Here is a 25,602-nt window from a genome sequence, read left to right as displayed (position 1 = left end):
GGTCATGAAAGAGTATGCTCTGAAACTGAGGAGTGTCACCCAGGAAACTGAGGCAGGTTGGTCAACACATACATCAAAGAGAGAAGCCACCTAAGAGTTGGTAGCATTCTGCAGGCCACACGGAATCAACTAGGGACTAGGCGTACTGTCTGGATGTTGCTTCTGGAAAAGCCTGAGGCGCTGACACAAACTTGAAATCCAGGGGCCATAGGCACCAGGCACAGGCATTGTCAAGTGCAGGACCTTATAGGCTGAGGCCCACACTGAGAACATCAGAAGAGATGTCGCCCTCTAGTGACCAAAACCTCCTATCACAGCTTTGTGACTGTCCATGTTACCAGGTTGCCTAAACCACATGCAAAACCACAGTGACACCCCCACAGAGGCAGGCACACCGCTGCCCGGCCCCACAGCCATGCGGGTACCCCTAATATAGTTAACATTTGGTACCAGGTGTGTCCTGGGTTGGATGTGTTGACTGTGAGGCTGGGAGTGGGGAACAAGGGAGTTTCCAGGAGCCCCTGAAATATGCTACAGAGACCACTGTGGGGTGCAGGAGCCAGGCCAGATGAAGCCTCCAGTGACCTGTAGAGAACTGGGTACTGCCAGGCAGGCCTCATGTCTGATTTGGCCCACAGAAAAGACACACATCCTATGCAGGGGGAAAGGAGGCTTTGGAGTGAGTGGCAAGAACGGAACATAGGCAGTGCCTGCCTCACACTTTCCTGGAGACTTCCAAAGCATTATCACGTGGGGAAGACAACGTCACATTCAGGCCAGAGACCTCTACAACTCAGGAAAATGATATTTCCTGTGGCTCAAGATCTAGAAGCAATAAAGGAAAGATAGAACTGACACATAAGAAAATGGGTGTCGCTGAGTGCCTATCACTGTGATTCTTCAAGACCCAGCAAGGACAAGCCACCCAGCTGACAGAGGCTGTGGAGCTATCACTGAGAAACGCCTAAGGCCCACTGCATAGACAGTAAAGGGCAGCTGATTGTACTCCTTGTTTCCTGTAAGGGTTAGGAACATCCCACCCCAAGAGGAAACCACAAATGCACTCAAGCAGAAAGACACTAGGTTGCACCCTTCTGGGCTTCACCACCTGTCAGCATCTTGTGCCCATAGTCCCAGACATTTTGGCCTCCACCACTTTCCCAGCAGCTGCATAACTCCATCAGCACTGCTTCTGAAAGACACATGGCTCCATGCCTGGCCAGCAGTGAATGGCTATACATGGCGTGTTCTACCTCATGGCGACTGTCCCCAGGCTCTTAAGTGCCCTGCCAGAACAGGGTCTGCCTCAGTTGCAATATCCAATCCTGGCCCTGTTTCAGGGGCTCATAGCTGCTAGATAAACAGTCCCTCAGCCCCTCAAAGCATATGGGTTCACAAACAACAGGGTACCCTGAAGGCACAGTTGGCTCTTCACAGAGTATGGGTCACACAGAACACTCTCCATGCCCTTCACAAACTATGGGGTCATAAAAGACAGTTCTCTAAGCTCTCACAGTATGTGGGTCACATAGGACAGTCCCTGGGCCCCTCGTAGAGTGACTGGACCCTGGTGTTTGACAATTCTATTCCTCAAACTTTCCACATGTTGCTCTATGCTGGGACAAGGCACATGGGTGAGATGTGGCCTACAGAGAGGGAGACCGACCGACCGAAGCTGTGTGCCAAGGTGCTTGTGGTGCCTACGAGGACTGCCATGATGGTCAGGTCTGCTAGAAATGATGCAGGGGATGACAGAAGGGCCTACCACAGAGACTGAGTTAGAGTCTGGGCTGGGATACCTGTAGGGCCCATGAGTCATCAATAACACACCCAAGAATCACCAGCCCTAGGCACTGGCCCCCACCCACCACCCCTCAGCGACATTGTACTTATGTCCTCCTGTCTGTCCTTCCTCTAGGCCCAGTCCAGAAGTTCCCCATACAAAGGCCTTTCTGAGTAACAACTCCAGGCCTCTCTGTTCTTCCTGCCCTTCAACACATAGCCCAAGGGCCTAGTAGGCATGGAAGCAGGGGAATTGCTCTGTCTGACACCCCAGTTCAACGTGGTGGAGAATGGGGGTAGGTGGCTCTACTCTCCCCAGCCCTCCTATACCTCTTCCACTTGTGGTGATGATATTTACTGATGTCCCTGGGTGCCTACATACCATCCAGAAGAGAGTCCCGGTGGCCAGAGCGGCATACTGCTCAATAGTGGACAGGACGCTGAAGATGAGGCAGACCAGAACAATGAGGAAGCTGTGAGACAGGGGACATATGGTCAGTGCCTGGTCCAGCTTCCCTGCCACCTCCCTCTCAACCAACACCCCACATGAAAGATCTTTAGAGCTGACCCCAGGTATCCCTCAGCTAGTACATTCAAACATGAGGTCCATAGAATAGAAACCATTTATCATCATGAGGACTGACACCTCCCCTCCCCAATTTGGTGTTTCTATGTACACAGACCTTGAAAATGCTATAATATGTGACCAATCCATCCTCATCTCAAGATCATCTGTCACCTAACTATTCTGGAATGGCACATAGGCTGGTGGCCATGGCCTTGGAAAGGGGACAATGGGTCAGGGTCTCTTAGGAGGCTCAATGGTCCAACCTCAGAATGTCTGAGAACACTGGTGCATAACTGAAGCTCAAAAAGAGCTGTTTTCATAAACTGGGAGCCTTCACCCCCATAAGTGCAGAAGGGTATATATAGTCCCTTAGCCAATAGGGAGACCCAAGAAAGAAGGGCTGAGCACATCCTGGACCTGTGCCCTGTGGGAACCTAGCAGGCACAGCTATCACACAACAGAGTTGCTGCTGCTCTGATTCCAAGGGCACTGAAAAGATAAGTTTCCCTTCCATTGAACTCTCCATTCCTAGGTGTCACCACCCAAGGTGGCCTTCAAAGTTGCCCCCACTTGGGGGACAGGGTAGTAGATAGGGAGATGATTTGGGGGTCCCTCAGAAACTCTACATGCTCTTGTGGCATGTTCTTGGGGATCAGAATAGAAGTAGGGTAGCTGACACATTGTCCCAAGGCCACAGAGGGGCAGACAGAAGCCATACACAGAGACATCAGGGCCCCAGTACAGACCCCTGCCCTCAACAAGGAACCCACATACCTTCCACCAATCCTGTATCAGGTCTTCCCAGTATGTAAGGCCCAGGCCACCAGCCTCAGCCTCCCAGGGGCCACACAGCAACAGTGGCCTGACTCAGTCACAGAGTTTCCTGAAGGAGGGAGGGAGGGAGGGAGGGAGGCACAGCTAGGGTCTCCTGAACCTCTCAAGACTAATTCCATCCATTCCTGGCCTCTGCAGCTGCCAGGAGAGACATGGAGGACTGACAGACTCAAAGGCCCCACTGACCACCTCCATTGCCCCCTCCTTCTACCTTTTCTGCCAAGTCAAAGCCTGCAGCCACATCTTACTATGCCCCCCCCATGACAGACACTTCTTTGTCATGCCCACTTGCTCCCTGATACAGAGCACATCAATGCCCCCTCCTGCTCCCCCTTCTCCTCTTCCATCTCCTCCTCTTTGCCCCAGCCAAGATGCCAACTCTACCACCTCCGTCTCTCCGACGTCATGCCTAGTGCGGTACAGCAGTGAACCCAGTCCTGGCTCCCTGTCCCTCCCTACTCACCTGAGGTCCTGCAGTCACTTCTCTGCCTCCAGGCAGGGCACCTGGATGCTCACCTGGAGCACACACCTGGTTTGGCCCCAGAAGAACCCCTGGGTGGGCTTTGGCCCTTGCCATTCCCCAGACTGATGCCTTCTCTACCACCATGCATTCCTCACAGGCCTAGGGCTCTGGCAGTGGCCAGCCTCTCTGACCCTGGCACCCAGTGCTGCTCCCACAGATTGCTTCCTCGTGTCCACTGTCCACATGGCCTCAGCCCTGAGGACCCTCCCAGAGCAGCATGATGAGACACCCCGGTCCTCCTAGGTCTCCCAGTGGTGTTCTTCCTAGTCAGTGGTGACCATGCTGATTGTTATATCCACGACTGTCTCCTGGACTATAACTGTGTGACACTGGTCCATAGAAGCCCCTGTAAGATGAACAAGCCACATGGGGCTTCAGGAAGCCCTGGATTTTGTGTGGACACAGCAAACATTGGGTTAGGGGAGAGTCCCTCTGCTCTCCATCCATAGGCTAGGCCTCTATCCAGGCCTGCTAGAGAGAGTTCTGACTTTCAGCCACGGATCCCCCAATTGCTTTCTGAGGCCCTTTTGGCTTCTGGAGACCCAGTTCTTCATTAGCTAGGCTCTGCTCTTTCTTAGGACTGACTCCTCACACAGTGAGGCCTCACTAATCCTGGGTTTGTTTTGTTTTGATTTGCAGCAGGCAGGGAAGTGGGGTTGGGCCCATCTCTAGGCAACAGAGAGTAGACTAGACACTCCACCCCAGACCACTGGTTACACATGGAGCCAGGGAGGGAGCAGCATGGAGAGATGCAGTCCCTTCTGGCTGCCCCTCTATAGTGATTAAGAGGGCCCCCATTTCAGATTTCCCATTGGCACAGTGGGAACTTAGGGCCACCCCCTGCATGGAGCTGTGGGGTGCAGCACAATGCACACACCTCAGGGGCTCATCACCTGGAAGTGGGGGGGGGGTGACTTTACTTCAAGGTCGTTGAATATCTCCCAAGCTTCTGGTGTCATCACACAAGCAAAGGTATGGTGAAAACTACCTACTATGCTGAGCACCTTAAGGCCCAATGTCAAGAAGTCTCCCACAGTCTCCCACCTGTGTGGTCAGGTCCACTCACTTGTCACCTGGCCAGGACTTGACAGAGAGTTGCACCAGTGCCACAAGACTCTGACAGATCACAGTGTCACCAAGCTAGAATCCAGCTGCTAATTCTGAGGTTCCTGGGGCTCCTAGGGCCGCTCAGCTTGAATCGTGGAGGTGACAATGACACATCTCTTAACTGGACTTTCGATTCTTTCACTGTTACGGTAACAAATTGGTCTTTCAAGCCCTCAGTAGCCTTCACTCAGGGATGGAATGGTCCAGGAGTGCCAGGGCACTCAAGGACCAGAGAGCTTAGGTGTAGCAAGGGAACAAAGACCTTCAAATAAGCCACAGAGGAACTGCTGTCATAGGCCACTCCGCCCATGTCTGCAGGAGGCTCCCGGCCCCAGGAGGGCAGCAGCTGCAGCCTGTGGGTGGAAAATTCCAACAGCCTGGAAGGAAGGTATCAAAACAAGAAGGCTGTGTGGAAGGCCCCCTACCCTCTGACTACCCCCCTTGCAGTAGGAAAGGTCATGGACCAATCTTGGGGTAGAGGTGCAGAGAAGGTAAATCCCTAGTGCAGACAGAAAGTGCTCCAGGAGGCTGACAGGGGCTAGGCAACACACCCACCAGAGCCAGCCCATGATGACCTGACCAGGAACCTTGGAGCTGGGGACAATAGTGGCAATCTGCCTCCACGTGCTGGCTGCTCTTTAGCCTTGAGCATTCCGAAAGCTAAACAGTTCTTCAAATATTTGAACACATTGTGCTGCCTGAGAAAGGGTTATACGGCAGTTTATTTGTTATCTACTCCCGATAAAATAAGCATTATCTTATTTGCTACTTTATCTGTTCTTGCCCTGGGTGGGGCTCGAAGCCTCAGAGAGGCCACATCAAGGGTCCCTATCTTTGGAGAGCTCATGGGTCAGCTGCCCACAGCACCCCCTCCTGCCTCTATAGGGCAGTCATCATCCCTCCACCTTACCTCCATACCTCAGGACCCCAAGGTCACACTACAATGAGATGCCTTCTCCATTTCCCCCAGCAGCAGGGGAAACTGAGGCCCAGGGAAATGCCTGTGTCCCTGGACGCAGACTAGCATGTTCTTAGGAGGGCTCACTGTATAGGATATGAAACAGAAGGTCCTTAGAAACAATGTCCTGCTTGTTCCGCTCTCTCCGAATCAAACCCATCAGCTGTGACCGCAGCCCAGCCCTGAGGGACGTCCAATCCCTTATCGGACATCACTTCAATATCTCTGTGCCCAGGTGCCCTGGGAACACAAGAACATGGCATCCAACCAGCACCACGTGGCTGTCCCAGCCGAAAGCAAGAAGGTACAAGGAACAGTGACAGGAACATGGACAGGCCAGCTATGGCAAATTGGGACTATGACTCGGAGATCTCCTCCATATATGCTAAACGCCTGACCAGTAACTGAGAGGCCAGTTACTGGCTGGGCCTAGACCCCTGAGCACTGAGACTTGCTCAGGCTCATGGTGATACTGTCCCCAGCCCACAGCACCTAATCATCCCGCTGAGGAGGACCATGCCCTATACATGCAAATAGCACAGTGTCTATTCCAGAGAGAGGGACCTTCAGCTTCGCCCTCACTAAATTTCCAGGACCCAAAGCATAGCACTGAAACATCTCAGAAGACTTTTAAGTTTTGTATCTGCATACATGATACTAGTGTGATGTGCCCTAAAAGTGTTATTTGTCTGGGGCAGGGGTGTCATGCAGAAAACAGCACTAGACGTGGGTGGACTTGGAAGACACTTGCTGAGATAAGCCAGGCACAAGAGAACACACTGCAGGATGCCTCTCCTCTGAGGCCCCTGGAGTTGCTAGATCTGCAGAGACAAAAGTTAGAATGGTGCCAGGTGCTGAGAACAATTTCCGTCTAAAACGAAAGAAAGTTCTGGAGGTGGATGGTGGGAGCGGCTAGCTATACATTCTGCGAGTGAGCGTCATACTGCTGGCATATACGCATAGGCACAGTCTGCCCTTGTGTTTCACCACAACTAAAATAGATTTAAGAAAAACAAAAAAACAGGGGCTGGAGAGACGGTTCCAGGGCCAAAAGCTCTTGCCGCTTTAGTTCCCAGTACCCATGCTGTGTGGCTCACAACTGCCCTTAATTCCAGCTTCAGGGGATTCAGTGCCCTTGTTTGGCTTCTATGGGCGCACACGCACGCATGCACGCATACATGCACATACAAATTAAAAAAGAAAGAAACCAAGCAAATGGCTTTGACAATGGAACTGGCCATGGGCTGTAACTGAAGCTATTAACACTCAAAGGCCCCCTGGGGACAGCTCTCTACAGGCCAAAAAAACAGTCAGCCAGCTTGTTAGGCTGAACTAAAAAAAAATCGAAGGTACCATGAGCCTTTGCAGTCACAACACCCACAGACTAAAAAATTCCTGATGCATGAGCCCTAAGCCGTGTCTAGGGGAGTTTGCTTTTGTTCCCCAGGGAATTACTTGAAAAGATTCCACACTACGCCTCACATACGCTGCCTGGGAAGGGAAGCCTAGAGAGAAACCCTACTCACTCTGTGCCCACCACCCGCCCTCAGCATTGCGTGGACTCCCAGCTGCAGGGCGGATGTGGCATGTCCTGGGATACTGGACTTCTAGAGGCGACAGTAGGCTTAGGGCTATCCCAGGAAAGGTCAGCACATGGGATGGTACCAACAGCAAGTGCCAGCTGAATACAGTTGCCAGGAAGACTTCAAGGCTGCTGCTTGCTCATGACAGCCCCTCCCACATGCTGCTCAGTATAGAGCCTAAGCCAGGCCACTTCCTGACGGGATACACCTCAAGTGCACGCTGAAGGCCCAAGATGTGCCAGTGGCTGGGCCTAGTTTCCTTTGTCTAAGCTCTGGGTAGAAGTTGTGGTGTGGAGTCACAGGTAAGTGATGGCTGGTCTCAGGTTCAGACCACCTATGTATTTCCAGAAGTCCCTGGATTGGGGACAACAAGATATAGCCTCCTGTGGGGAGACTAAAGGTCCAACTCTGTGTAGGACACACACAGGGCTGCATGGAGAGAGAGAGCACCCTCAGGCTGGCCACTCAGGTTATATTGCTCAGAATGGGAGAGCCATCTCATTCCAAGTGCTATCCTTGGCTACCTCACCTCCTTTGTCTGGATGGCCACCTCCTTTTCTCTCAGATCCCACTGGGTACCTTCTGGAAGGACAGCTGATCTTGGCTTGGTGTGTACCAGACAGCCCAAGATGGTGGCCTCCCTCTCACATCCTCAGTGCAAGAGCTTTTTCTACATGACACTTCAAAGGCATCTTTGAGGTCTTTGGGATCATCATATAAGCTACATCAAGCCAACCATCAACAGTGATTCTCAAAAGATCATGAATTCTTAAACATCAAAATCAGTTGAACCGAAGTGCGTACAGGCTTACCGGTGTTCAACCCTTTGACACTGTGGCATCATACCGTCATCTACAAAGTCCACACAGAACTGTGGAACTGATAAGCGAAATGAAATCTTATAAAGTTTTAAATAAGTTTCTGATTTTGTGGGGGAACCTCATCCATAGCTGTGTTGGGCTACATAAGGCTTGCATGTTGTGGGTGGGTGATGCTATGTGTGAAAGTTGGGGGAGGCCCAAACCAACTGTGCAGCCCACACATCTGAGCCCTCTACAAGGTCAGCCTCTGCCTGACTCACTGATGGGCCTGGCCTCAGTCTGTTGTCTTTGCCTATGGACAGGGCTCCCAGGCTTGAGATTTTCCTTGGCCAGCCACTGCTTACTCCCTGAGGTCACACTGGCTTTAGACCTTTCTAGGCCTGGCTCAGGCTATATTTCATTTCATTAAAAGCTTCTGGTAGGAAATGCTATCTGTGGTGACTTTACCAGTGAGGAGGTAAGGTTACCAACTCATTGTCTCAGCAGGCCCTAAATGTGCTGATCTGAACACTGCAAAACTCTCAGGAGATTAACCCCACCCCAGCACTGAGAGACCTGCCTCATCTCCTAGCACCAATTCATGCTCTCCCCAGGATCTGGCCCAGAAAGCCCAAAAAAAGCATCCACCTGGCTCTGCTGAGCCCACAAGCTCCATGCCCATGTACTCTCTCCTGGGTCACAGGGTAGACACCTCCAGTGTACCCCAGTGTACTGTGTCCTCACACCCAGGCAGCAAGTTCAGGCGTCTTAGAGTCCTGAGAAATGAATGGCTCTCCTTCTTAGGTGTCTACATCTGGTGTCGTCCAGCCCACTGATGGCTGGAAAACCTCCCCTACCATCAGAGAAACCCATAGTCCCCAACAGGGGCCCATTGGCTGGTACACCTCTGAAAGACCAGCAGCAGGCCACCGACACTGTGTGCATAGAATGTTTGCTGACTGACTAAGCAGCTGTTAAGCTCAGAGGAAGTCTCAGGCTGTCTTCCATGGGACCTGTTCAGCCACCTGCTCCACCTCTCCAGCTCAGCCAAGCCCTTCACAGCCTCTGAACTGGGTCAGTGCAGTGCAAGACACAGTAAGCCCAGACCTGCTGCTAACCAAGCCATAGGCACTAGTCTTGAGCAGATGAGTGTCCAGTTGACAGGTATAGACAGTTGACTGACAGTTAGAGCAGACTGCACCCCCACCCCATCATACCCGTGGACAAGCACAGGGCCTGATGATTCAATTCTCCCACTTTGCCCTTCTGAGAGCTGCATCGATAGAGGACTCAGAGTCAATGGGACTCCATGGCCGCCGTCCATTCAGCTAGACTGCTAAGGAGCAATCAGAACACATTTTTTCATTTTTGAGTCCCTTCCTAGGACCCAGTGTGATCAACTCCTAGCACCCAGAGCAGCAGCTGGCATTGAACCCCCACTCCCGGTAGCACCACCATGTGGGACCCAGAGGAGCTTGGTCCCTCCCATGTCACATGGCAGGCAATGCAGCAGCCCCAAGCCTAAGTCCCACCTCGATAACGCATGTCCACAGCTCGGCTCATAATTTACCCCAGCTCTCAGAATCTTAAACTTAACTTCAAGCAGAGTCCCAAGAATAGGCAAGGGTGTCGCCCTACCATCACTTACACCCTCAGGAAACACCCCAGTCCCTCTTTCCTATGTTAGTATACTGAGAGATGAAGACCATCCTTGGCAAGGGGTTAACCAGCCATCTTCGCACACATGCACGCACACACACACACACACACACACACACACACACCTTTTTGGAGCACTAAAGGGATAGGACAGGGCTCGAAGGGGGAATGTGTGCCCAGATAATGTGATCATAACAGGGAGGTAGGAACAGTGGCGAAGGTTGAAGGGAAGAGCTAGGAGCACGGCAGCCCCTCTGGGCTAGTGGCTGTATCTGAGGCTTGGGGAACCTGTAGTGGACCGTGTGTTGACCTCTATCTCAGCAACTCTGTGACGGGCTGGTGGGGAGTGTGTGTCTGAAGATCTGTAGCCCTGTCGGTACACTGATGGACCAGACATAGAGAACAGAAACTGCCGCACATGGCCTGGAGCAGCTGGCACCTGCCCTGAAGCAGCTGGCTTTCAGACTTGTGAGAGCTCCTGGGCTACCCCAGCTGGATGGTACCAAGAATTCAGTTGGCAAACAAGTCTGGGTCCTCCCATCAGGCTACTGTGGCTCCAGGGGCCTTGGGTATGGGAAGGTGGAAATAAACCTCCTAGGAACCCACGTCTTCCTGTCAACTCAAGGAGGTACCTACAGGTGGCTTGTCTTTTATTCATGGGATTAAAAAGGGAAGATCAGAGAGGGTTTGAGTCCTTCCCAAGTCCCACAGCACTCAGCAGTCAGTGAGAACTGGGTACGCAGCATCCCAGGTCTCCTCCCACCTCTAGAAAAGCCACACTCCAGAGGGGGAGCCAGGAGCCAGGAGTCAGACACCTGGCCCTCCAAGCAAGGGCTGGGGAAGCAAAAGCAGCCAGCGGCCTGGTAAAAGGCAGTGATCTAGCCTATAGCCCCAGGGCCCAGAGCTGTCACCCCTGGGTGGCTGAGTGCTCAGGAGAGAACCAGCGGCCTGTGAATATGGAGGCATGCCACTCTTCTAGGGACCCAAGGAGGCCAGGGCCAGTCAGTACTGGAGTGCTGTGTCCCTGGGACGTCGGCCATACCCAGCTTTGTTCCCCTAGGCCCCGTGATAAGATGTCTTAGTGACTATATTTAGAATGTGTGGTGGGGACAGGCTTGCATGGCACAGCTTTGGGACCTGTCAGCTGGAGGCATCCATGATTCTCCAGCATGAGGTGGGGCCCACAACCACCTGCACACACGCTTCCCACTTGGACATGATCCTTGTCTCATGGAGATGTCTCTACCCGGGACAGTTCTGAACCAGCAGGCTCATCTGGCTCAAGCCTCCCTGGAGGAAAGTGGGCACTGCCTAATCAGGAGTGGTAGGCAGCTCGCTGGGCTAACATATTCCCACAACTAGACAGACACCCGCATGTGTCTACATTCTCATAGTTTGGCTCTATTTGGGGAATTCCCTCTTTGCAGCAAGGTCAGGTCTTTCTTGCTGTCTTATGGGCCCCATTCTAGAGGCTTTAAGGAATCTCTGCCGTGCAACTGCTGAGCCTCAGTTTCCTCCACGGGGCAGGGGAAACACATTCTCGCTGCTCAGCAGTTGTCTGTGCCTAGTAAAGGGGACTGTCATGCCAATCAACCCCCTTGTCCCATGGTGCCCAACCTCAGCCACATCATCAACAGCTCTGGGCTCTGAATAAGATGTCACCAAGGGCATATGGCCAGCATCCCTGGCTGAAGCTGGCTCAGGTTCCACTGTCTTCTCTGGTTAAAACCTTCCGTGAGGTGAGCCAACACTGTGGCCACGACAAGGGGGAGCTGGATCTTGCCTATGAGGTGACTCAAGAATTGACCAAAGTGGCCAGGTGTGACCTACCACCCACTCCAGGAGCAGGCAGCCACAGTCGTCTCTGCAGGGTTTGGGCACACTCTGATCAGCTGGAGGAGGGCAGTACAGGGTGGCTGAGATGATGTGGTGTGACCCCTAGCAGCCCCTCCGCATGGGAGGATCACAGGCCCGGAGCAGCCAATGCTTCCTGCTAGACAGGGTCAGTCCCCTTAACCCTCTCCCCTACACTCTTGTAAGACATGTGGTAGAGGGTTTCCCAGAGGTGGAAACTAATGAAGAGAACATGGGCTGGTGTGGATCCCTGAGCTCCTTTAGGATAGGGTGGGTGAATGGATCTGCTTACCTACACCCTCAGTTCAGATCTGCTTCCTGCTGGAACCCCCACACTCCAGAAAGACCTGAAATGTTGCCTATGCAGGAGTTAAAGTGACATTCAGAGATGTTGACAGCAGAGGGCACCAGAGAGCAAACAAGGACACCAAACAGTGGCAGCATGCAATGGGTCACTAGGAGGGACAGCCACAAGGAAATCAGGCCCAGGGAGCAACTGAGCTACAGTCCACCCAGCTCCCCAGAGCTACTTTGCAAAGATGTCCCCTCAGAGAGAACAGAAGCCACTGGGCAGCAGACAATGTTCTTAGTGTGACTGCCTAGAGAAACTGAACTCTGAAGAATTTGGGGGAGAGAATCTACCCTAACTACTCTCATGACAAGCATGGCATGGCATCTAATTCTTGGCTCAAAACCTCAGCCTAGGACATGGGATAGAGCTCCACTGTTGTAAAAGGATAAACCTGAAGCAGAGCTGATCACAATGTAGACCTCACCCAACCAGCAGAATACCAGAAGACCAGACCAGTACCAAGGCTTCTGTGTGTGTGTGTGTGTGTGTGTGTGTGTGTAGCAACATGACCTCAAGACACAGGAGCCAAGTGGAGCTCCCAGCCACCTTCAGACTGTAGTTTTGCCAGTCCCACTGTCCTGTGAGTTGATTCATTGCAATTAGCTCGGACCCTATTTATGCAAAATGTCAACATGAGGGGTGGACACCGAGATTCCTGTTTCCTGGGTGGCAAAAATGGAAGCTACTGAGGCAAAGTGTCCTGCTCACAGCCCACTCATCCTGACCCTGCTGATCCAAAGCCCTGGATTCCCCCAAAGGCCAACAAGGCTTGTGCTGGAACAGATGGCCCAGCGGGAGGCTCAGGCAGAAGGTCAGAACCATGCACACTCAGCTTGGTGGGAGCATTTGGCACTGATATGGGAAGACACCTGGCAGTCCAGCTTCCTGCCAAGAAGAAAACTCAGGCTCAGAGGGGGAGAGCTGCCAGACCAGAGAATGAAGTGACCAGAATCATATCTCAGCAGCTTCTGCCCCTCCTGGTAAGGGCCTCTGTGAGGACCAAGTACATGTGCTGGGCACGGGTGGCTTACTTCTCCTTGGTATAGGGGACCTACCTGTCGCCTGTCACTTCCACTTAACAGACCCTAACCTTGATGCTGTGTGAGTGATCTTGGTGCCTTGGTCAGAGGTGACCTGGAGTTACATATTAGGACCAAGAGGGAGTATCCTGGGTCCTTGCAGCCATGTCTCATGGCTCAGGAGACCTAATGGTCCCAAACACACTCAGCTCTGTGGCTCTCTCCTTGAGGGCCCCTCCTTCTCATTAAAAGCCAGCTAGACTGGAGGCTCAGGGTGGCCACAGACCTTTTCCTGAGCCGGGATCCTCAGCCTCCTGAAACCCTGCCTCAGTGCCAGCCACTTCCTAGATCCCTACTGTGGTTGCCCAAGTGACTTGGACCAAGAAAAGCCCCTGGTGACCATAAACAAGGTGGTCACATTTACTTCAGCACAGCCTCAACAACCACGCAGCCCCAGGTAGCACCCCATCAATGGGACTGTTCTCCTGAGGTACAGGAAAGGCTTGAGCTCCTGGCAGGTGACTGCACCATTGACCACAAGACAGAAGACCTCAGGATCATTTGGGACAGTGTCCCCGACAGTCATATGCTGTGGCCATGCAACATCCCACATGGACAGGGCTTCCCTGTGAGAGTATAAGAAAGTACAGTAAACGTGCCACAGGGGTGAGTGATATGAACGTAGGGCCACAATGATGGGAGAGAAAGATGTGAGGAGAAGGATGGAGGACAAAAATGGAGGGACAGGATATGGGGTATCACAAATGTCAAAGGAGACGTACCAGACATACAGTATCCCTGGATGCCAATCATAGAAATACCACCCATCTGCTACTGCCCTTCAAGTCCAACCCCAAGCCACATTCTGCATAGCCACTGATACCTCTGGGAGCCAACCAGGCCACACCCACTGCCCTATCTACCTATCTGTCCCTTCACTCACAGGTCAGAGCAGTTGGAAACTATTGATCCCTAGCCATCAGCCACTGTCCTGTGCCAGCCCCACCAACCCTTACTGCTGCCCCATCCCAGCCCTTCTACTCTCACCAGCCACCCCACCCAGCCCTATTGTTCTACTAGGGTCCTGCAGTGTTGCTTCTAGACAGCTGAGAGCTCACTAGACTGAGGAAGTAAGGTCCTCCCCACCCTTGATCTCGGCTCACTCTCAAGGGACGAACATGGCATCTGATATGGTGGGCACTAAAACAGAGGAAGAAACCTGGCAGAGCCCTAAAGAGGAGGAATGGGATCAGCAATGGACATGCCTAAGACACATGCTGGAGGTCAGTAGCCAAAAACCTAGATTCCAAATGATACCCTTAGATGCAAATTCCCAGGAACTGAAAGCAGGCTAACAGCAGCCCAAGGCATTTTGTGCCTGTAGCAGGCTATAGATAGATAGATAGATAGATAGATAGATAGACAGATGTCACTGCAGAACCATGAACTTTGAAGGCCGTGAGGCCCAAATGACTATGTACAGACAGGCTGATTGAACTGAGTGGCGTGGCCCTGGAAGGACCCTGGCCCAACTGGCATGTGGCAAATACTGAACCCTGGGTTTTCCATCATCACACTGGAGTAACACTCGGAGCAGTCTCTGGAGGCTCCTCTCAGGAAGCCATCCCACTTCCTCCTCCTCTGGCTGGCCAGGACACACTTCACTTCCTGAGCCTCTTCCTCGGCTACCACACTCTGCTCTGACCTGTGCCCTCTCCAGGGAAACCCAAGTATCCTTCAGGGAGACTCAGCTCCCTCCCTGCATTGAGCTGAGGATGAGGCCAGGCATACTTCACATCAGGGCCTCCCCCTTGTCCCTGAGGCTCTGGGGGCTTCCAAAGGCTTGACAGAATGGCCCTCCACAGGACCATCTTAGCCACAAAGCCTTCAAAGTGAGGAATGGCTAATAAGTCTGGCAGGAGGGAGTGACTGGTCCTCCCAGGGCAGGAGTGGGATAGTGACTTAGTAATAGCCACTGTGGGCAGAGCTCCTTCAGGCTGAGGGTCCTCATCCTACAAGGGGGGCTCTGACACTGATCCTGAATATGGAATAGAGGAAAGGATATAACTGGAATGGGGCCTTGGGCTCTCATCAGCCCCCTTCTCTAAGCCAAGTTAGTGAAAACATGCTGCTAAAATAAAAACCTTTAAGGCTGACAACATGGCTCAGGGTTTTAAGCACTTACCACACAAGGATGAGGACCTAAGTTCAAACCCTGAGCACCCATGTAGGAATCCAGAGATGGCTAGGGTACACCTATAATCCTAGCACTGGAGAGGCATAGACAGAAGAGATCCAAGAGCTCCCTGACCAGCTGATCAAACCGAACGAGTTCCAGGTTCAAAAGAGACCCTCTCTCAGAAAATAAGGTGGTGAGTGATAGTGGGAAATTTTGATGCCAACCTCTGCCTTTCATGCACACACATGTACACAGGAGCATATAGACCGCAAGCAAAATAAAAACAACAACCTTTGGAGGTTTTTCTTTCCTCCAAGGTATGTTTCCAATAATACAAGGTCAGACCCTCCCTAAGAAACCTACAAGTCACCATTTAGAAGCTTTCTCACACTGCTGCTCACACCCCTTTGGGGACATGGCTCACAGTTGCTGATGCTGTGTGCCTTCCTCCACGACCCTCTCCCCACTGCAGCTCTGCCTTCATGGTTCACAACTGTGTATACCAGGCATATATTAGGGTAGTCACTGAACAATCAATGCTTCTTGGCCTTTCTCAAGTCCTGTGGGAAACTACACCTGCCTATCTCTCGTGTACAACTGGAAAGCAGGAGGGTTGGGGCCATCCTCTAGGGTCCTCAAGGCTATTTAGATACAGCTCAAGCCCTACTCTGTGGAATCCTTCTTACTTGCCTCCCAGCTATCTTCATCCTCCGCCTAACACACAGGATGCTTATCTCAGGATTCACTACTAGGGACACTCAGCTCCAAGCTGCTTCAGATCTGCGGAGCAGTCTTCAAAGATGGTCAGCAGAATTCAGTCTCCCAAATGGATGCCTGTAAGGTTATACTTTGTAACACTCTTACCACCATACAGATCCGCACCTACACAGTCGTATTTTGTAACACTATCCAAACACTCCAGATAAATATAATGCACAAGGTTGTGCTGTGCAAAGTTACCTTCCAAGGCAGCTCTTAGGAAAACCTAACTGCCACACAGCAGAGAACACGCACACCCAAAAGTGCTAGGTAGATCATGGAAGATCTCAATAAGCCAATATAAGCAATAACAACCAATAAAAACAGAGACCGAAAGCAAGTCACTGTCTCCTTGACAGGTAGTGCTGGGCAAACTGGGACTCCACATGCAAAACAAGATAGTTGCACTCTTACACCTCACACCATACCAAAGACCTACGTGTAAGGCTTAAAACTGCCAAACCCTTAGAAGAAAGCCTAGGACAAAAGCTTCACCATATTGGACTTAGCAATGATTTCCTTATACGACACAAAGGTGGGGTCCATTAAAGAAAAAACAGACTCATCGGACTTCATGAAAATCTAACCGTTGTGTGGCAAAAGGCAGTATCAACAAAATGAGAGATTTTCAGATCTTTGATCTGATAAGGGCTTTGTATCTGAATAAGATACAAAGAATAAACAGACTAACATCCAATCTCAAAAGACAAAATCCAGCTGATTTTAAACATGGCCCAACTTGACTCTTTCTCCAGAAGTGACACACAGAAGACACAGAGAAAGACACTTGGCATCTGAGTTTACCCTGACAGAGGCAACTTAAGTGGGGGGACTGGAGAGACAGGCACAGTATGGTGTGGAATGTGAGTTGTCCTCACCTAGGACAGGAGCCCAGCCATAGGCTACAGCACAAAGGAGCCTTGGAAATAACTGTTAGGTGAACTGAGCCAGTCACACGACACACACTATGTGACTCTGCTGGGACAAGGTTCCTAGCGTTAGCCCCACAGAGACAGAGAGCCGGATGGGATGCGGGGTGGGGGAGTGGGAGAAGCTAGTAAGTCAGCTTTTCGTGGGGGTCAGGGTTTGAGTCTGGAGGATGGAAAGTTCTGGAGTTGGATACTGTGGTGATGGCAGTGTGTTGGATGTATGTCATAACAATGGTGGTTATGAAAATGCCCTCTATGGCTTCTCGTGTTTAAACACTCAATCCCCACCAAGTGGTGCCGTTTGGGAAAAGTTTAGAACCTTTAGGGGGTAAAGACGCATTGAAGGGAGTGAGTCATTGGGGTGTGGGCCTTGACGTTTATAGCCTGGCCTAACATCCTGTCTTGTCTGCAGGTCCACCAGGATGTGAACAAACAACCTCAGGCTCCCTCTAGCCACACCTTCCCTATCGTGATGGATGGTATCCCCTCAAACCACAAGCAACAGGCCCTTCTTCCTGCATGCTGCTTCCTGTTGGGAAGCAAAGATGAGAAAAGTAGTCAGTGCAGGTAAAGACAGTAAATTTACGCGTGTTTTACCATAACAAAACCTGGTAAAGGGGAGCTAGAGAGATGACTCAGCAGTTGAGAACTGGTTGCTGTCTCGGAAGATCAGGGTTTTGTTCCTAGCTCCCACACAGTTCTCAAAACCATTTGTAACTCCAGATCCAGGGGCTGTGACACCCTCTTCTGTCCTCTTCGGGCACCAATCATGCATGTGAATAACACACACACACACACACACACACACACACACACACACACACTCAATTGTGTATGACAACTACAGGAAAGGCAAACTACAGCAAGGAGACTAGGGGTGCTCAGGGGAATGGGAAGGCAGGTGAAAGAGTTCTGAGCACCTTTCATCATGGGTGTCTCACTTCCTTTACTTATATCCCCGAATCAGCAAGCCCTGAACTCACTCAGGATGGGACACCAGAATGAACCACCCACCTCAGGCCAATGCAGCTCCACGACAAGCACCCGCCTAGGCCACAGCACAGGGGAGGGGACAGGAAGCCTAACCTGAGTTGAGCCACTGCCGGGATGCAGGGTGCACTGATGCTAATGACAGAAGAGCTGCACACAGACACTGGGTGCCAGCCCGCCCTCCTAGCTGTTTCCAGAGAAGTGGCAACCCTGAAACTACTGTGTGTGTGTGTGTGTGTGTGTGTGTGTGTGTGTGTGCTGGGACCAAACAAGCAACTCTTCATGCTAGGAGTTTATTCATACTATGGGAAGAAGATGCTTTATAGTTGAAAAAGTTTGCTTTGAGGAGCTGGAATTGAGCCACCAGTATGAAGCCATGTGGGTATACATGTATCCAGGAAAGGGACACAGAGGGGAAGATGGCAGGCACACAGCAGCATTCTCTCCACGGCAGAGGTGATCATACAAGGCATTGGGGGTGGTGTTGCAAGCTTGACTTTAGAGGACTGGGTTTCAAGGAGCTGGCTCTCAGAGAAAATCCCAGGTGAGTCTGAAGCCTTAGGAGGAAGTGAGAACATCCAGCTTAAACAAACAACAACAAAAACCAGGGTTACCATTTGGCCTAAAGGGTTACCAGACAGTGACCTAAAAAAGACCCGGATGAGAGTACTGTGGGCTCTTCCAAAAGACCCACATGGCAGCTCACAACTGTCTGTAACTTCAGAGATCTGACATCTTTACAGTAATGCACATAAAGTAAAAGTAAATAAATTATTAAAAAAAAAAAAAAGACCTGGATGTCAAAGCCATAGGGTTTGAACAACAAAGATAAACAATGCATAGCTGGGCATGGTGGTATACCCTATCATCTCAGACTCAGGAGATGGAGACAGGGAGAGCAGAAGTTTAAGGCCAAAACAAATTTTGAGTTTATCTTGAGTCCCACCTGAAATACCTGAGACGCTCTCTTCTCTCTCAAAACAAAACCAAAATAAAACCCACAGGGACAGAGAGATGGATCCACAGGTAGGAGTTCTTGCTGTGTAAGCATAAGGACCTGACTTCTGATCCCAGCAGCCACATAGGAAGGTGGGAGTGGTCACGTGAGTCCCTGACACCCTGTGCTATGGGGGAGGGGTGAGTGCAGGAGGATCATAGGACTATGCCATCCACCAATCTAGCTCCAGGGTGGGTGAGAGATTATGTCTCAAAGGAATAAGGTGGAGAGTGATAGGGCAGGCACCATCCCGTGTCTTCTTTTGGCCTCTACACATGTGTGCATATACCACATGCAATTATAACACAAACAGAGAGAGAGAGAGAGGACCTCAACCAAATAACAAAACTCAAATCAAAACAGAATAAATGAACAAACATCAAAAACAACAGCCTTGACATGCTTGCCTTGAAATAAGTACCTGTATGTTACACTGATATGAATCAACCCGGGGAAAGTAATTAGAAGGTTCTTAGGAAACATCCCAAAACTGGGAAACAGATGCCCTGCTCAGCAAACACTCCAGAAAGAACCTCACAGGCAGGGCTCATGAGAGGGACAGGAGAGACAGCACAGACCTCCAGTTCTAGGGGATCCAATGCCCTTTTCTACAAGGCATAAGACATACAGGCAGTACATAGATACACCACACTCAGGAAAAACACTCATATGCACAAAACAAATCTAAAATAAAATACATGAGATCTACAGAAATCCTATGTTAACCCGACGAAGGGGAATTTGCGTGTCTGGCGATAACTGCCCCAAGATGGTTTCTGAGGGTAAGTAAATGGCACAGCAGCCTCCACAAGGCAGCCAAGGTCAAAGTGACCTGTGAGGACATTGGTACAGTCCAGCAGCCCTGCTCTGATACACTTCTGGGACCCAGACTAGCGCTCCTCTGATCACAGAGTCCCTCAGATTGAAGGCATGGGACGCAACAGCTGGCATTCCTCAAAATGCCAAGGTCATGAGAGACAAAGATAGAACTTCCACAAGTGACAGGAGACAAGGCACATGTGAAACCAGTATGATGTGGCGAGCACAAAAGAGAGAGGAAGAAAAAATGCATTCTCAGTGGGATGGCATAAAGCCAGGGATTCAGTTGTCACTTACTGACAACTCCTGGTTTCAGTCACGTGACCAAACGATGTAATCTGCTGAGACTATAGGGGCAGCTGGGGAACTCTACACGGTGCTGGAACAAAGCTTATCTCAAAATAAAAGGCAAGAAACATCTCGGGACGCTTCTCAACCATTACTTAGGCTAACAGTGCTTCCTAGTGGTCTGAGCCACAGCCCAGTGGTCCACCTTCACCACCGCCTTCCTCTCCTCGCTCCACATCTCTCCCTCAGCTCATCTGCTTCAGCCCTGGAACCTTGCTGCTTCCAAGGTATCAAGCTCATCCCACGGGGCCTTTGCACATGGGGTGGCCTTTTTCAAACAAGGCATGGCTCACCCCCTCTACTGACTCAGGTGGAGGTGACTCCCCTGACCACCTTCCTCAAGGATACTTGGTTCCCTCTCGGCTCATCCGTATGTCCGGCTTCTCAGGGGTCTTGCCTCTCTCTGCCAGATGCGCTGTACACTGCACATCTGTCTGTGTCTCTGCTCTCTGAACTACCCTTTTCAGGAGGACACACCCTTGCCTCATTTACCTCAGCCTCCCCACAAGTCCAGGGGCCCACTGGGAGGGCAGTGGAGTGATGATGAACACCACATGACACTGCAGAACATCAAGAATGCTCCTTCACTGAACCAGGGTTTTTGTTTTTTCTTTCTTTGTTGAGAAAAAGTTTCACTATGTAGCCATGGCTGGCCTGGAACTTGCTATGTAGACCAGTCTGGCCTCAGACCCATAGAGATCCACCTGCCTCTACTTCTTGAGTGCTGAGATTAAAGGCACGTACCACTATAGTCAATGAAATTCTGTTTTGTTTTGTTTTGTTTTGTTTTGTTTTTTCTAAATTGTGCACAGGTACACATGTGTGCATATTCAGGTATGTGGGTGTGGGTGCATTGCACAAGTGTGCATGGGGCCAGAGGACAACCTTGAGTATCATCCTCAAAATGTTAGAATGACAGGCTCTCTCCTTAGAGACAGGGTCTCTCCCGAGTCTATTGGTGAAGCTGGCTGGCCAGTGACAGACTCCTCCCTGTCTCTGTATCCCCAGAGCTGAGATATCAAGGCCCACTACCCTCAGCATTTTACACATTAACTGAGGATCAAACACTGGTCTTCAGAAGCACTTCTCTGACTGAGTCATCCCTTCAAACCGGGAGATTCTAATTTTGCTTCATCAAATTGGTGAAGTGTTTTGTGGTGCTCCCCAGCTTTAGAGGTGGAAGTCAGTGATGTCTGACAAGGTGGGAGGAGATAGGTCAGAGCATTTCCTGCAGGCCAGTGTGGCTTTGGGTTCCAGAGCCATAAAACCGTGGGAACCCTTTGATCCTATCAGTCTCCTGCAGATGATGCCCAAGGCCGCCATCCTGAGTTCCTGCCAAACTGTGAGGATTTGCATCAGAGTGCTATTTTTAATAGTAAGTGAGGAAGCAGACCAGGTGTCCATAGGAGAGAGTCAAAAGACCTACATCAAGACCACAGTGGAAAGGCAAGGCCCGTGCTAATGTACACTGAGCTTCAAAAAGCAGGTCCAGACAATGCCCGCACTGTGATTTTCTCAAATATCTGCATGAATGTGCAGACACAGCGTACTAATGTCCAGCACTGCTGCATGCTTCCTGCTGCTCACACCAAGCTGCTGTCCCACTGCTCACTTGCCCCACCCTCAAACACGGGCCATGGATTCCAACAGTTCCTCAGGAGAAACTGAGGCAACAACTGGGACAATGGTAAAGAGATGGAGTTTGTGGAAAATTGTCTCCTGGTTAAATACCTTTCCAGTTTCATTTCTCTGGCTGTGATAAAACACTTTGACAGAAAACAACTTAGAGAAGGAAAGAGTTTACTTTACTTATACTTCCACGTCACAGTTCATCCTTGAGGGAAGTCGGGGCACGAACTCAAGGCAGGGACCTGAAAGCAGGAACCATGGAGGAATACACCTTTTTGCTCTCTCATAGCATCATATTTACAAGCTTTCTTATATAGACCAGGACCTCCTGCCTAGGGAATGGTGTTGTCCAGAGTGGCTTGGTTCCTCCAAAACTAAAGACAATCCTCCACAGCCAGGCCTACAGGCCAAACTGATCTGAGCAACCCCTCCATTGAGATACCCTTCACCAGGGATTCTAGGTATAACCCTGTTGATAATTAAAGCTAACAAAGGTAACCAGGATGCACCCTATGTATACACAAACTCTCAAGTATGTGCAAACACACACACACACACACACAATGGAGAAAAAAAAGCATGCAACCACTTACACAAACAAGTCACAAACATTTTAAAATTGTTGCAATATGATCTGTTGAATTACAAACTTAAAATTTTTTCTACATCTGTAACTAAATGTCTAACTTTTCAGAAACAAGATTCTAAGACTAGAATTGTGATGTATTAGTTAAATTTTTCATCCCATCAAACACTTTCCAAGAAGCAACTTGAGGGAGGAGGAGCTTACTTGAACTCATGGTTTGAGAAGTACAGTCATCATGGCAGAGAAGGCTGTGGCAATGGCTCTCAGCTCTGGCAGCTCTGTCCTGAGGCTACTTGCTCACAATTAGACATTTAAGGAAGCAAAGAAAAGACAGGAAATAGGGCTAATTATAGCCATAAAGTCCTGCCTCCAGTAACCCACTTCCTTCTGTAAAGACCTACCAACCTCCCAGAACAGTGCCACCTGCTGGGGACCAAGTGGTCCAGCACATGAGCCTGTGAGGGACATTTCTCATTCAACCCATAATAAAAATATATCTTTCCCCTGTCTTTCTTTATTCTTTCCTAAAGAATCAAGAACTACTCCCAGGAAGAAACAGTTTGTCTTGCTTTTCTGCCATATTTCTATATTTATATCCTTATTCCTTTATTTTTTTTCTTCCCTTAATTGCTTTCCTTGTTTTTTTAGAAATGAAATTCCACGTAGGTATGAATTTGCCTCAGAGCACAGACAGGCAAACAACCCTTTGCTTTGCCTGTTATTACATGGTAATAACAATCGTCACTATTTTAAGTTTGTTTTTCTTCTCAAATGTTCATGAGCATGAGCTGAACTTCGTAGTTAACCACAAAAGGCAAAGCTGGGCTGAGATGGGGGTACCTGCTATATAGGCTCTTAATTTTGGATTGCCTGTGGCCTTTTATGGTCTAGGTAACGTGAGTGTTTCGAATGTCCCAGATGTGGTATACACAGAACGATATTTAACTATACTAAATATTCAAAACTGGGCCAGTGAGATAGGCCAGAGGGTAAAGGCGCATGCCAACAGGGCTGATGACCTGCACCTGGTTCCAGGGACCCACATATTGGAAGGAGAGAAGAGACTCTTGCAAGTTGCTTTCCAACCTCCACAGTGATATCTACCCCTTCTGCACCAACACATGTATGCTCAAAATAAATAAATATTAACAAAAACTCAAAATGTAAAAATGTAGGTGGTGGCTAGTGAGATGGCCCAGCACTTAAGTGTGTGTTTGCACCTCTTGCAAAGTACCGTGATTTGTTCCCAGCACCCATGTTGGGAGTCTCACAACTATCTGTAACTCCAGCTCCAGGGAATCCAGTGGTGAATTAATTCAGGACTTCAAGGGCACTCACATGCAGGCATAGACATAGACACAGAAATAAAAGTAAACCTTTAAAAATGTTTGAGGGGTGGAGAGATGGCTCCGTGGTTAGGAGAAGTCGCTGCTCTTCCAGAGGACCCAAGTTCAGTTCCCAGCCCCTCCATTAGGTGGCTCACAACTATAACTCCAGATCCAGGGGATTAGACACCTCTGGCCTTTGCACATGTCTGCGTGTAGACACATGCACCTACACATAGTTAAAACATGTATTTCTTTAAAAGCATGTGTTTGTGGAGCTGGAGAGACGGTTCAGCAGTTAGGAGTACTTGCTGCGTTTGCAGAGGACTCAGGTTCTATTCTCAGCACCAACACAGTAACCCATGACCCTCTGTAACTCCAGTTTCAGGGAATCCAGTGCTTTCCTTTGGCTTCCACAAGCTCGTGTACGCGTGTGCTACACATACACACTCAGACAAACACATAAAATAAGTATAATTTAATTTCATTTTTTTGAGAGAAGGCCTCACAGTGTAGCTAGGGTGTCCTGGAACATACACTGTAGCACACAAGGACCTCAAACTCATGGCAGTCCTCCTGCCTCAGCCTCCTGAGTACTGGAATTACAGATAGGAGACATCACATCAGGCTCAGCAATGCAAATTCTTTGTGCTCTTGGTCTATCAAGCGCTAAATAAGATGATTATAATTTCTATCTCCCTTTGGTTTTCAACAGTTTCTCTCTCTTATCCTCCAGGAAAGTCCAGCTGTCTTCAGCAATTTGATGCTGCCCTATGGCCTAAGATTAAGCTGCAGCCTCTGCTGTCTTCCAACATGTACATCTGCAAATGGCTACATCTGTAGCCATTGCTTCACTCTGAGGACATCATACTTGAATTTGCAAAAAAAAAAAAAAAATACATTTGAGGGTTTTAAAACCAGCAGTAAGAAACAGGACTTGCGGTACAGGGTTCTTACCCTGGACTGTGAGGGGTAAGTGTAAACACTTCCTGGGGCAGGAGAGGGAGCGGCTTAGGTGGGGCTGGGGTGTGAATGGAGGGTGTTTACATTTCATTCTCGGTTGCTGTCTGAGTGCAGAGACCCTGAGGAAGAACCCTACAGAAAGCAGGCGTGGAAAACTGGGCCGGAAGGCTGTTCTTTCTGAGGTGGGGTCCACAAGGGGCAGGGCAAGCCTCAGAGACTGCTGAGTAGAAGCTCCCTGTGTAGTCACTGGAACAGGAGGAGAGGAAGGAAGGAGACTGGCTGAGGCAGGATGAGGAAGCTGAAGGTGGTAGGAAGGAAAGAGGATCTGGAAGCTCCCAGGAGAGAGCCATCCAGGTGTGGCTGTGAGGGAGTCTCTAGATTGGATTAAGGTCCTGCGGGCTGGAGTCGAAGAAAAAGGAGAAAGTGAGCTGAACACCAGCAGTCACCCTCTCTACAGACACAGCATGACCAGCCACCCCAGTCTCCTGCCACTATGCCTTCCGCACATCATCAGGCACTGTGCCTGGAGCTGTGCGAGCCATGGGAACCCTTCATTCAATTACTTTTGTCGGACATTTGTCGGTCACAGCAGTGAGATAAGGAACCAGTGCAGAGAAGTTGGAGGGAGAGGCCGGGGAGGTGAACAGTTTAGGGAGACTGAGGCAAGACAGCATGTGGCCTGTGACTCAAATGATTCAGGCCCTAACCCAGGCACTCGGTGTTCAAGGAGCAGGGCCTTCCCCAGGGTCCGGCACTGGGCAACACACCATCTACTACATTTCCGGGCTGCTGCTCACACAGCCTCTTCCCCTCATCGTCATCATAAACAGAGATCAGAAGGAACTCTCAATTTAGACCTATGACCCACAGTGACCAAGTCATGCCCACAGATGGGAGAAGTAAGAAAGACTCCAGAGAGCCTCGGTGCCCAGCGAGACTGGGAGTGACCAGGAGGGAGGCACCAGAGGACTTCCAGGCTGGAGGCGGAGGTGGAGGTAGCCAGGCAGGAAGGGGAGGTGAAGGGGTCAAAAGATAAGAC

The 25,602-nt window shown here is 50.3% G+C and overlaps 1 protein-coding gene across 2 annotated transcripts in view; it reads right to left on the bottom strand.

Annotated features, from left to right (window-relative positions):
* Positions 1-25,602, bottom strand: part of Kcnq1 (potassium voltage-gated channel subfamily Q member 1) — a 331,420-nt gene that overhangs the window by 289,116 nt on the left and 16,702 nt on the right. The window contains exons 1-2 of one of the 2 annotated variants that reach the window (XM_055614764.1): positions 3,125-3,187; positions 2,165-2,255 (exon numbers count right to left, since the gene is read on the bottom strand). In XM_055614764.1, the coding sequence (XP_055470739.1) occupies positions 2,165-2,167 (3 nt within the window). In that variant the 5' untranslated portion in view covers positions 2,168-2,255; positions 3,125-3,187. Of the gene's footprint in view, positions 1-2,164; positions 2,256-3,124; positions 3,188-25,602 lie in introns of those variants that run through there. The other variant, XM_055614763.1, reaches the window with a different exon arrangement.

Source organism: Psammomys obesus, unplaced genomic scaffold (genome assembly GCF_907164565.1).
Source record: "Psammomys obesus unplaced genomic scaffold, mPsaObe1.curated_primary_1811, whole genome shotgun sequence".
Taxonomy (NCBI): Eukaryota; Metazoa; Chordata; class Mammalia; order Rodentia; family Muridae; genus Psammomys; species Psammomys obesus.
The sequence above is the reverse complement of the archived record's forward strand: the minus strand, read 5'-3'. Positions and strand labels throughout refer to the sequence as shown.